At 44.1% G+C, this 13,315-nt stretch overlaps 1 protein-coding gene across 4 annotated transcripts in view; it reads left to right on the forward strand.

Annotated features, from left to right (window-relative positions):
* ERC1 (ELKS/RAB6-interacting/CAST family member 1) overlaps window positions 1–13,315 on the forward strand; it is a 479,183-nt gene that overhangs the window by 433,235 nt on the left and 32,633 nt on the right. For all 4 annotated transcript variants that reach the window (XM_075552242.1, XM_075552244.1, XM_075552243.1 and 1 more), the window contains one exon: window positions 1,246–1,434. In XM_075552242.1, coding sequence (XP_075408357.1) covers window positions 1,246–1,434 — 189 coding nt within the window. The remainder of the gene's footprint in view (window positions 1–1,245; window positions 1,435–13,315) is intronic.

Here is a 13,315-nt window from a genome sequence, read left to right on the forward strand (position 1 = left end):
AGTACTTTTTCCTTCCTGGTTGTCAGACGTGGGACTCTGTTTTGCTTTCATGATCAATACCCCCCCAAAAAAATCTCTGAAAAAGCGATGAGGGGAAGCAGTGGGGGCCAGCTTCGGATCAGGCCTAGGAGGAGTCTGCTGCTCTGGGAAGTGATACACCAGGCCTTGTTTCTGTTGTGACTTGAAGATTACGGAGTTCTGTATCCGTCAGGTGGGTCAGCGGTGTCCTGCTGATGGGCAACGCCAGCCTGATGGCATGCAGCAGGTGTACACCTCTGCCTCGTGAGCCCCGGGAACATTCTGAGACCCCAGCACTCTGGCTGGGCTCGGCAGCTCCCCCAGCTGCTGTGGATCAGAGATGCTGGCTTCCCCTTCAGTGTTCAGAGACAGGAGGTCTGGCTCAACTCGCCCCAAACACTCCAGAGACCTGGCAGAGATGGTCGCAAGAACAGTCAAATGACTTTCTGGGGCAGAAGTCAACAATTAGTAAGTGTGCTTGCAAAGGGAGCCCCAGGGCTGGTTACTCATCCAGGGCACAGAGAAGAGAGTACCTGCGGAGCAGGGCTGTTCCTAAAGAAAAGCATGGGGCCGGCCGCTGTAACAGTCGAGAGCATTGCACAGAGGCCTTGGCTGCGAGTCAGGTGTTTGGTGTGTTACATAAGAATGTGTCTGTCACTGTTACTACAGCATCTCGGGAAACCGCCGTGAGATGAGTGAGGGAGCTGAAGCCAGAATGAGGCAACTCTCATAATGAGTTCACTCATCACATCCCTTGGCCAAGACAAACATGCACACCTACTCCCGAGACAGAATTTTTTCCTTATTTCCATTCCTGGAGGAACACATGAAATGTGGGTAGTCCAGGCTTCCAGATGAGCAACTTTCACTAACAATTTTTTTGTAGCCGACTCATAAATAAACGAAAAGAGAAGTTGTGAGGCAGCTAGAACCGTTCTGTGCCGGGAATGTCATTTCTGTAACAACAAGCCAGGCACATGCTTTCTCTTCAGTCTAAATACAGAAAGCTTGGCCTCCTATTGCTGTCCAAGCTGCGTTCTCTCCCGCCTCCCACGATGGGGGCTGGGTGTGGCAGTGGGAAAGTGTAGCAGTACAGGGGCTGCGGCTTTTCCTCATCCTGAGGTTTGGATAGGGATGAGGAGCTTTGACTAGGGTGTCATAAAGAAGATGGGAACTTCGTCTTTCAGGGTGACCTTGACTTTGTATGTATTTTTTTTTCAACCTCAGATCATCCAGCCCCTCTTAGAACTTGACCAAAATAGAAGCAAATTAAAGTTGTATATTGGACACCTGACAGCCCTCTGCCATGAGCGAGACCCCCTGATCCTCCGCGGCCTCACACCACCTGCTTCTTACAACTTGGACGATGACCAGGCAGCTTGGGAGAACGAGCTGCAGAAGATGACCCCGGAGCAGGTAGGTCTCTCATTGAGCTTTCCCAAGCGCCTGCTCAAATCCACCTGCTGTTTGGGGTGAGGCTCTCTTGGGGAATCCTGTGTTCAGATGTAATATTCTTGAACCTAATGTCATTGAATCAATTCTGGCTCATGTCAACCCCATGGGACAGAGTAGCTCTGCCCCCATAGGATTTCCAAGATTGTAAAGCTCTATAGAAGCAGGCTGCCACATCTCTCCCACAGAGTAGCTGTTGGGCTGGAACTCTCAACCTCTTGGTTAGCAGCCACACACTTTAGCCATTGTGCCATTTCAGGATTCTTAGTCGTGGATAATTTTTCCACAGATGGTAGCTATTACTGCTTTGTGGAAGTGCCACTTAACCTCCCCTCAGTGTGACTTGCTCGGGTATCAGAAAAGCCTACTTTTGAAGGGAGTAGGTTGAGGGTCGCAATAGCTGAAGGAAAGTGTGAGTTGACTTTAGGGATTTTTGACAAGTCCAGTATTATGTATCATCCATTGTCGCTGCTGTTGCCTATAGAAATCTAAAGATGCTTTTTGTCAAGGAAGAGAAGAGAGATGCTAGTCTGGGAATGAAAATCATGAATAAGGATAGGAAACAGACATGAAAAATAAGGCAAAAAGAAAAAGAGAGGAATGCGTATGATGTGCAGCTGAAGTGCCACTAAAAAACTATTTAAAAAATTAAAGAAAGGAATGAACACTGAGAAGTAGAAATAGGGAAGAGTCTCTTGTTCCTGGCACATGGTTTTTGCTTCATATCATAAAAAAAGAGTGCAGGGTGCTGGTGGTTTTGTGTGCCATCCCCTCGTGGCTGCCCACCCCCTCCTCCCCCCGAGCTCCTGCAGTGTTGAAAGCAGGAAGATATTCTCTAGTCCTCTGTCCTACCTTCAAACCTTGGCAGGCTGCGCACACCTGCACCACAGAGGGAGAGCTCCTTCAGGTGGCCTGCTCTGCCCCCAGTGTCTCTCACAAACACTCCCTGGAGGAGGCCTGTGGAAAGAGTGGATAGCGAGGGTGGGAGCCCCTTGAATCTGTGATTCTGAGCGGTTGATCTAGCCCAGATTTTGAATTGTAAGAATTTCCTTAGGTCTAGGTCTTTCTTCCTATCCACATTTTGAACTGTTGCTTGCTCAGCCTCGTATGGGCTTGCCACTCTTGAATTCAAGTCTCAGTGGGTTAAGCATTCCCTGCTAACTCTAAGGTCAGTAGTTCAAACCCACCAGCTGCTCTGTGGGAAAGAGGTGAGGATTTCTCTCCCATACAGATTTATAGCCTTAGAGACCCTAAGGGGCAGCTCTGCTCTGCCCGATAAGGTTGCCCTAAGTCAGAATCAACTCAGCTGCAGAAAAACCTTTTAGCTTTTGCTCTGGGCTTCAAAAAACTAGGGGATTGTAGATCATCCAGCCTTTTGTAGTTGTTGTTTGGATGAGAACATGGTCTCTTAGAGCTTTATTCTAAGCAGAAATGGAATACCTTATAAACTTGGATTATCATCATCTTGCAAGGTAAGTGCACAAATTGTGTTATTTTAAGATTTCCAGCATCTCCTGGGCTTAACTCACACAGAGTTTGTACACGTTTATACAAAGCTCTCTTTATCCAGCATCTTCAAGCTACGCTTGTTTAAACAGCTGCAGTGTCTTGAACTTATGCTTCAGTATAGTTGATGTCTATTTCTGTACAGAATGCATCTAGAAGAGACAAACAAAGCAACTCGTTGCCTAGCTAGTCCCTTGATTTGTACTTGCCTAGAGAGATGCTGCGGGCTCTTTAAAATGCCAAGGAACCACGTAAAAATAAAATTCAGTGCATGTGTTCAAAGGAATCATGCCACGTCTCTCAGCGCGCGTGCGCACACACACACACGCACATTCACGGAGGTGGAGTGGCCTAGTAGGGCTGGGAAAGGGACACTGACACTGGAATCAAATCTGGGTTCAAGGCCCAGCTCGGTCCTATTCTGAGTTTGGGACCCAGAACAATTTCATCACCTTTCCCCCCTTAACCTCTCTGAGGCTGTTGTTCCAACCCTAAAGCAGGGTTGACCATCCTTGCCCTTCAGAGTCGCACAGGGTTTAATGAGCACACCTCCCCCGAGTCACCCAACACGGTCACAGACAGACGTTCTGAGCAGCGAGCGGAAAGGAAATGAATGGCGTCACCATCGTATTCATCGTAAATCGCTTTATCAAAGCGTCTCCCTGTAGACTAACTAAGCTTGCTCGATTCTGCAAGCTGGGGTTGGGTTTCTTTAGCTTTGTTTCTTTTCAAGACAGCTGTACTTTTGCTGCTTATTCTTTTATAGTCGTGGTATTATATCATAAAGAATAAAAACAGTGAATTCAAGTAGATTGAAGACCAAAGCTTTTTTAACAATCCCTATAGCTAAGAAAAGGGTGAGGTTTTTGGTCACAGTGATCACACTGAGAAGTGGACAATCATTACTAGGCTCTAGAGAGAGCCGAGGGAGGAAGCTGGAGTGAGCTCCTACCATGAGGTTCATGGAGGAGACTTGATGATTTCATGTCCTTTCAGTCCTGGCCAAAGTGACACTGATTCACCTCGAGTAAAATGCTTCATTTTCAGGAGTTAAAAGATTAGTTAGCCCCGTGGAAACATTAATATTGGTTTGTTTTTGTTTTGCTGGTTTAATTAAGCTTCCTGGAACAGTTTAATGATCATTGTAAGACAACTAGATAGCATTCTAAGTTGCCCAGGACCACTCCAGCAGAAATACTACAAAATTAGCATGTGGAAGTGTACTTTCTCACAGTTGGGAAGCTAGAAGTCAGTTGTGATGGAAAGTTCAAGTCCTCTCACTAGAGTTCCCACACTGCACTTCTTCTGACTTCTCCTCATATCTGAGATGCCCTCCTGCCACGCTTTCTTGTCAAGTTTTGTGCAAAAAAAGCTTGTTTAATGTTTCGATAAATCCCTCATTGATACTAGCTAACACAGAATTAACATTTACCCAAGGGGTTGAGTCATCAGTTCTTTAAGCCAAATATTGTGGGGTATTTTCAACTGAAACTCTTCAGACCAGTGCCTTTTCCCTGTAATATAAATGCAAGCCCATCTTGGGTTTAAAATCTCCCAAGCAGTTATTTTATAGAGATCAAGAATGTCCAAGGGTCCTGTGTGCTTGGGAGGGAAGCAGTGGGTTCAACATGAACATTATGTACTTTTTCACAAGGCTGTACTGAACACATGCTGCACATCGATTCCTTAATTTCAGAAGGAGGCAGCAGGGTGGGGCGCCCCAGATATTTGCAGGTGCAGACCGCGGAGAGCCCACGCTCACATGTCGACTTTCTCATGGCTGCAAACGGCAGCATGCAGCTTTACAATGCGGTGAGGACACTTTTATAAGTCTCCTGTGGGCATCTTACTCGTGCTGCTGGGCTCTGTCACACAGCTTCCCTGCAACAGCAAACTTCAGCCTTGCAGCTTGTCGCCAGTGCATTGCTCAGACAGTTATAAAATGCATATGGTAACCAGCTCAGGCACAGCGTTGCTCTTGAGTCAAAGTTTCTTAACTCACAATTGTGCCTGTACCCGCACTGACCACAGTGAGGGAGAGACTGTCTAGGTTTGGCCGTGGAGCCTTCACGGTGTGGTGGTAACACAGTGGCTACGACTTGTAGGATGAATAATTCGAAGCCACTGGCCACATCACAGGGGAAGGATGAGACTCACTCCCATAGAGCGACAGTCTCGGAACCCACGGCCCGATGGGGTCGCTGTGCGTCAGAAGTGACTTGATGGCCGTGAGTCTGTTGTTGTGTTTTTGTTGGTTTTTAGTTTTGACCTACAGTTCATTGTATTCACCCAGCCCTTTTTTGGTGGTGATTATTGTTGTAAAATTATATATAGATATATAATCTAGCATTTATAAGTTCACCGTTTTTCTTATTACAGCTTATTGACACCAGTTACATTGGTAAAGCTAATGTATCAAAAGTACTTAATGTTGAAAAACTCCAATGAATTGATTTTTTTTCTCCATTGGTGCTTTGGGTGTCCTATCTGTGTATCCATTTTCAAATTCAAGGGTCATGAGGATTTATACTTTACTCCTCTTCTAAGAATTATATTGTTTTAGCATTTACTTGTACATCATTCATTCTATTTTGAGTGAATTTTTATATCTAGTAGCAATCTATCTGTAGATTTTACCAAAATATGTTGCTCAAATACTAAATCCAGGATGTTCCAACAACTAAATCATTCATCCATGTCAGATTTGAGATACTTTATAGGAGAAAAGTATTTTTTTTAAAAATTTAGTTGTTTCAAAATATTTTCTCTTTAGGATAATTATTTTGTCTACTTAACAGTATTTGTTCTTTAATGTTTGATTATCTAAGATTAGAAGTTGTATCATCAGTATTACATTACTACAGCTTTAAGTTAAGGAACTGGCTTGGTTCAGAAAGATAATATGAAGGTGCTTCAGAAGTTGATGTAGCAAAAATCCACTATCTTTTCGTTCCATTTTCCCACAAACTTTTGGAAGTTCCCTCCTAAATAATAAAAAAAACTCAGTAGTTGTTTTGTTTTTAAGATTGTTTTATTGGTGGCTTTTACAGCTCTTATAACAATCGATACATCAGTTTGTACATATGTAGCCATTATTATTTTCTAAATATTTTTTCTTCTTTTTTATTTTCTAAACATTTACATTCTATTTGAGCCCTTGATATCAGCTCCTTTTTTTACCCTCCCTCCCCCACCCCACCTTCATGACCTCATATCTTACACCAACTACTGTCTCCCTTCCCCTGAGATTTCTGACACTCCCCTCCCCACCTTCCTCCTACCCTCTTGATATCGCTGCTCCCATTTCTGTTCCTTCGGGTTTCATCTGCCCTGGAGTCTGTGTCCTGAGCTCTTATCTGTACCTATGTACATGTTCCAGCTTAGCCCACAGTGAAAGAACCGTATTGGGGTCGTGATAATGGGAGGTGAGGAAGCCTCAAGGAACCAGAGGGATATTATGGGTTTGATTGGTGCTATACTGCACCCTGGTTGACTCTTCCCTCCCTTACGACCCTTCTGTGAGGAGATGTCACATTGTCTCCAGATAGGTTTTGGGTCTCTGCTCCAACCCACCTCGTTATCAACAGTGTTTTTTGTTTGCTTATTTGTGTATTTGTTTGTTTCGGGTCTCCTGATGCCTGTTACCTGATCCTGTCGACACCTTATGAACACACAGGCTGGTGTGCTTCTTCCCTGTGGGCTGGTTGCTTCTTTGTTAGATGGCCACTTGTTTACCTTCAAGCCTTTAAGACCCCAGACACTGTATCTTTTGATAGCCCGGCATCGTCAGTTTTCTTCACCACATTTACATGTGCACCCATTTTGTCTTCAGTGATCATGCTGAGAGAGTGAGCATCATAGAATGCCAGGTTGTTAGAACAAAGTGTTCGTGCATTGAGGGAGAGCTTGAGCAGAGGCCCAAAGTCAGTCTACTTCCTGAAAGTATTGCCATATAAATATGCCTATGTCAATACCTCTATTTTTATGAATTAATATATTTACATAAGTGCAGACCTATGTTTTTACCTCTATCCATCGCTTTGCTTCTTAGCTCTTTCCTGTTTCCTTTAACCTTCTTCTTTTCCCACCATCACGCTAGCCGTTCAGCCTCTTAGTACCATATATACTCGAGTATAACCTGAGTTTTTCAGCACATTTTTAATACCATTTTTGTGGTAAAATTAGGTGCCTTGGCTGATATTTGGGCCAGCTTATACTCGAGTATGTACGGTAATTCCTCTCAGCTAGATTGCTGTTGCTCCAACACCCCCAGGATGTTTCCCTGGTTGTTCCCCTGTCTAGTGCATTGTCTTTTCACTCCATTTTCCCACAAACTTTTGGAAGCCCCCTCTTAAATAATCAAAACCTCGGTTTTCAATCCTACTTCAGGGAGTGGTTCTAGAGCAGTGCAAGAGGAGAGCTCAGAATCCCCAGAAGAACTTTTGTCCTTCGTGAGTGTCGCAATCGAGGAAGAATGAAGTGAGAAACCTTAAGATGGAGCCGATCGTGAGCTCCCAGGCAGTGTCAGGACACACACACATTTAATTGGGAAGGTCGTAGTATCCTGCAAAATTAAAGCAAACCAGACGCTCGGCAAAAACATCACTTTCTAGTCTTAAGATCTGGAAGAAATTTCTTCCTGTGGGAGAAAGTGTAAGCAGCCTCTTCCTTTTCTTCTGACATCTCGTAAAATATACCAATATCATATTACCAAAGTTCATTTCAGTAAAAACAATTCTAGAGAAGACCCTCAGTAGTACTACCCAAACACTCCAATAACCAGTGTACACAGGGGCTTCAAAAAGTTAGTGGGAAAATCCCATTACGTTTTAATTCTATTTTTCTTGGAAATTTTTGAAGTCTCTCATATTATTGAAGGAATACATTTTTCAAGGCTTTGGTGGTGGTGGTGGTGGCGGTGGAGAAAAGGTGGGGGTGGGGGTGGAGGTGGTCGTGGTAGCTAGGTGCGGCCAGGTCAGCTCTGACTCAGAGGAGCCTTATGTATAACAGAATGAAGCATTGTTGGGTCCTTGAATATTCCCTAAATAATAGTTGTAGTAATGATTTCCGTTATAAGGATTAATACCATACTCACCCCAAGATGTTGGAAATTGCATACGTCTAACTCTTGCAAGATGCTAGTCTGCTCTGTTTGTCCCTCCTCCCACTTGAGTGGATTCCCTCACATCGCTGGGTTCTGTGAGTCACCACAGTCTCCCACAGAACTCGTGAAAATTTGAGGAAATGCCTCACTCGGTAGTGCTTGCAGTTCAGTCCAAAGTCTGAAGATCAGGCAGGGGTAAGCCAAATGCTGGGGCCAAAGGACTTGGTCCACTCCTGGCTCTTGCCAATGATGACATCATACCGCCTGCTTGGCAGTGGGCTCACTTTATACAAAGCCGGATGATACTGTGAGGAATCCTGTTCACAATTACTCCCAGGTGAATCCTATCACTATCTTCCTTCACCTTCTTACCAGACCCCTGCAGGGAAAGGTCGTTTGAGGGCAGTTACATGGTACAATCAAATTTAACTCAAATGTAACCATCTGTTTCCCACCCTTGGACAGTACCTTATTTATGCACATATAACCACATATGGGGCCTCCTACTAGTCTTAATCAGCCAAGCTCTTCCCAGGCCACTCCAGAAAGTTCTTTGTCCCCTCAGTTTTCGTATTTTCCTCCTTACATCCATTGTGAGTAATAGTAGCCAAGATAACCATTGAACAAAGAGTGTGGTCTCCTTCACGCCCACTACCAAGGTCAGAACTCAGTCTCATCCCACTCTTGTTAGCAAATACTGTCCTCCAATACGGGCCCAATTGTTGTATGTCACATATATGTAACTGTATTAGTTGGGTGTAACTCAGAGTAGTCTCAACAAAAGAAGAAATTTCTAAGTTGAGCTTTCAGGCTCAGCCATTATGTGACTCTAACCACCTGTCACAACAAGAAATGCCTTTCTATGCCCAGTCAACTCTCAGAACCAGCAGATAAAATTAAAAATAAAATGTTAAAAGTTGTTTTATGCCATATGTTTAAGGTAATTTCTTCAGTGGTCATAGATTACCAAACAATCGCAATAATGACGATTAATATAAACTTAATACTGTCATAAAAGGTTCATACCATTTAGAAAATGGTGTAGAACAGCAGTAAGTTTCAGACTAGCAGACATATAGCAGAGTGCGTTCTGTGTCACTTTTAAAAGCAGTCATATGCTTCACAGGCCAAGTTTATCTGCCCATTCTCCTTTATCATGGCTAAAGAATCTGTAGTTGTGGCTGGTAGGACAGGGGCCAAGGAGTCATTAAGAATAGATGGAATGGTCAATAGGACCTTGGCTGACATGTTTGACAGAGATGGGACGGGAGCCTGTATATTTGATGGGACCTGCCAATAGTTGACCTGTTTGGCCAAAGATTCAACTCAAATGGCCAGCAGCATTTCTGGCAGAGCCAGAACTGATGACTGAAGTGGCAGGTGTGGAACCAGTAGATCAGGGTCAGGAAGGCAGCTTGCATGGTTGGGAGATTGGTTACATATAACGAGATTGAACAAATAAGTAAATATGTTGAGTATAACGAGAGCCTAATTTCTTACAATAGAAGGAAGTCATGAATGATAAAGACTGGAGTAAATATTAGAGTATTAGATTATTATTATTGGCAAAGATGAGTGAGAACTTCCTGTGTCGCATCTATTTGTTGAAACATTGTAACTCATATTCCATCAATTCCTAGGACCCTGTTTTAAGAGGTTTTTGTGTGGGGGTGAATTAGGCAAAAGTTTACAGATCATCAATTTAACATTCAGCACTACACCTGCATTTTGTTTCAACATATCCATTGCAGTCCCCTCAGTGTACCATCCATTATCCCACTTCCTCCCTGTGTTCTTTCTTTCCATTCTTACATCTTTCTGAGCCCTCTGAACTTTGTTCTTGGGAAAATGCTGCCATTTTGACTTTAAATGTTGGCGATTCTAAGCTGAAAATGGATTCCATTCCAGATCTGAAGCGTGACCCTGAGTCGCATTCTTGGGGCCAGTGCCTTCAGTCAGCTGGCACCTCTTGTTGGTACGATGGCTCTGTGGTCCGTACTCCACCTTCTTTGGATACTTCCTGAGTTGCTCAGTACCATCTGCTCACAGACTCCTTCAGTGTGACAACACAAGGCTGAAGCTGCCCGTCCGTGCTGTAGCTGGAGAAACTCCTAGCAGGTTCTTCTTTTCTGCTTTCCAGTTCCAGGTTCCTTCGCAGGTTTCATGATAAAAGGTTACTTTTGTCCTCTCAAGCTGACCTCTGAAACCTCGGCTCTCTGACTCCATCATTTCCTGTAGCTAGACTCCATTCCAGAGCAAGGTTCAGAGTTTTCTGACACTCATTTTTGCCTTTTCCGCTTTTTAACGTTCTTGCTTTCTTCTTATGATGTCCTTCGTGTTACCCCACAACTTATCTGGTTGTCCCTCGTCAGTAGGCCCCGTCTGCTCTGGAGATGGTCCCCAAATTCAGGCAGACTATACTTGTCCTTTGGCTTTTGTGAACTTGATTTAATTTTCTAAAGCTTCAACTAAATACTTAAACTTACATCTGAATAGTTGCCAGTCTGAAATGCAGTTGGCCCATGGACTTGATCTGGCTGATGATGGAGAGCTTTTCTATCGTCTCTTTTCACAGATGGAGTCAACTTAATTCCTCTGATTCCATCCATTGAAGTCCATGTGTGTAATCATCATTTATGTTGTTGAAAAAAGATACTTGCAAAGAATAAGTCCTTGGTCTTGCACAATTTTATCAGTTACCATCCTGTCTTCTTTGTATCCGTGTTTCACATTCCAGTTATAATCCGGCTAGACCAGAGCATGTACACGGGTACAGACAAGAGCTGGAAACACAGGGAATCTAAGACAGATAAACCCCTCGGGACTGATATTGAGAGTAGCCATACCAGGAGGGGAAGGGGAAGGTGGGAGAGAAAGGGGGAACTGATCACAATGATCTACCTAGAACCCCCTCCTGGGGGGTGGACAATACAAAAGTGAGTGAAGGGAGACATTGGTCAGTGTCAGACATGAACAAATAATAATAATTTATAAATTATCGAGGTTTCGTGGGGGAGAGAGTGGGAGAGGGAGGTAAAACAATGAGGAGCTGATACCAAGGGTTCAAGTGGAAAAAAATGTTTTGAAAATGATGGCAATAAATGTGCCTAACAATGGATGGATGAATTGTACAAGCCCCCAATAAAACAAGTTTTAAAAAATTAAAAACTATGTACAGTCTCAGGAATCCACAGGGCAGTTCGTCCCTGTCCTTCAGAAGCACTGCATTAAATGGCATAGAAGGGTACTGGTCATAGCTGACCTCTTCTGGCCTCTCCATTGCGATGAGGTAGGGGTCAGACATGCCTCCATGAGCTAGTCTTCGTTACCTCTTCTGAGTCTAACCATTCCTGCCGCAGCCCTCGACTTCTGTGCTGGAATCGAAACTCATTGCAGTGGCCATACAGAACTCACAGACAGTACTCACCATTAAGGGGGTTGATTAAGGAAGTTAATAGGTTACAAGTCAGAATCGGCAAACAATAAGGATACAGTATAGGTTCACAACAACACCACTTTTCCACCAGCAGCCACATCTCTCTGGTCCTGAGTCTCTCACTACATGGTCCCTTGGCCTTTGCCTCCGTGGGCCAGGAAGAGCCAGCCCACCTGTTGCTCTGTCTCACAGTCCCATAGTCTCAGGCCAGATGAAGGGAAGGTACCCCCTAGTCTCGACACTGACCCTCTGAGTCTCTGTGCCAATCTCGGGTGCCTCTGGTCTCGGTGACCTCGGCCACTTCAGACAGAGACCTTGGGTGTGCTCTCCTACTGGTGCTGCAATTTCCCCTAGTATCCCAGATGGCTCTTGTACACTGAGGAATGGCTTGGATGGAAGTGGGATTTTTCTTTTCGCCGACCCTGCCCTCTAATAAACTGGTCTTAAAGATGTCCCCAAAGAAACAACGGTTTGGCTTGGTTCGCATCCTCTCCCGAGGTCAGGACTTAGCCCCCACCTTAATCCTGTAACAGAGAACCCCTTCCAAAAGAGGGTGGGTCATAGTCACCACATAAAGAATTAGGGTTAGAAGAGCCATATTGATTAGCTATATCTCAATCACTATGAATTGGAATCATTGGAATTGGCTCGATGGCAGTGGGTGTGGGTGAGCTTGTTGGGGTGACATTAGGGGTGGCGCTTACATGTGAATGACAGTCCTATTAGCTGGTCTTCCGTGTCGGTGCACAGGTATGAGCCTGTCACTAATAGGGCCGCTGTGAGTCAGCATCGATTCAATGGCTATGTGAAGAGTAGTAATTACAAGGCTGTACTTCTGGAAAGATCTTAAAATGTTCCTTTTGACAATGAATGTGACATTCTTCCTTTACAATTTCTCATTCAAAATAGCCCATGCCAGTCCATTTCAGCCGACCTTCATGCATTCCATGTCCTTTTTGACCACTTCCAACTTGCATTGATTCATACTTACCATATTCCACATTCTAATGACTGTTGGGTGTTTGTAACGGTCACTGCTCATTTTGAATCATGCCACAGCAGCAAATGAGGTCTCCCAAACTGTGTTCCTTGCACGTCTTTAAGCCAACGCTTATTTTGAGGCGGCAGCTCATCCTCAGTTGTACTTCGAGCGCCTTCCACCCTGCGTGGCTCGTCCTCTGGCACAATACTGACAGGGCACCACTGCTACTCTGGAGCTCTGTACCGGCCACTGGCTCAAAAGCAGGTCGCCAGGTCCTCCTTCTGTCCTTCTTCGTCTGGAATTTCCACTGAAACCCATGTACCTCCATTGACCTGGCTGGTGTTGAAATGCTGTCACAGCTTCCAGCCGTCACAGCCACAGGCAAGCCGCCACAGTACAATAAACTGACAGAACTGGTTGATACTAACCATGGGACTAGCCATGAGCCACATACGTTGCTAAAACTACCTTACTTCCGCAGCCATAGACACACAAAATTCTAAATAGAACAGGAAAAAGTGGGCTCCATCAAATTTTTACTTTCTGTTTATCAAAAGACTGAGGAAGGAAAAAAATTGTGTGTGTGTGTTTTTATACACAATATTGAGCAAAGAACATGTCATAAAAATATACTTTTTTAAAAGAATATACTTGTAAATCTATAACAAAAAGATAAAACAACACGCTTTAAAATATTGTTGGAAAATGTAGACACTTCAAAATAAGCTTATGAAACTAAGTTTAGGATCATTAATCACCAAGGAAATGCAAATTAAAAATACAGTGAAACAGTACTACAATCCCACTACGGTAACTG

Source organism: Tenrec ecaudatus, chromosome 6 (assembly GCF_050624435.1).
Source record: "Tenrec ecaudatus isolate mTenEca1 chromosome 6, mTenEca1.hap1, whole genome shotgun sequence".
In the NCBI taxonomy this organism is placed as follows: domain Eukaryota; kingdom Metazoa; phylum Chordata; class Mammalia; order Afrosoricida; family Tenrecidae; genus Tenrec; species Tenrec ecaudatus.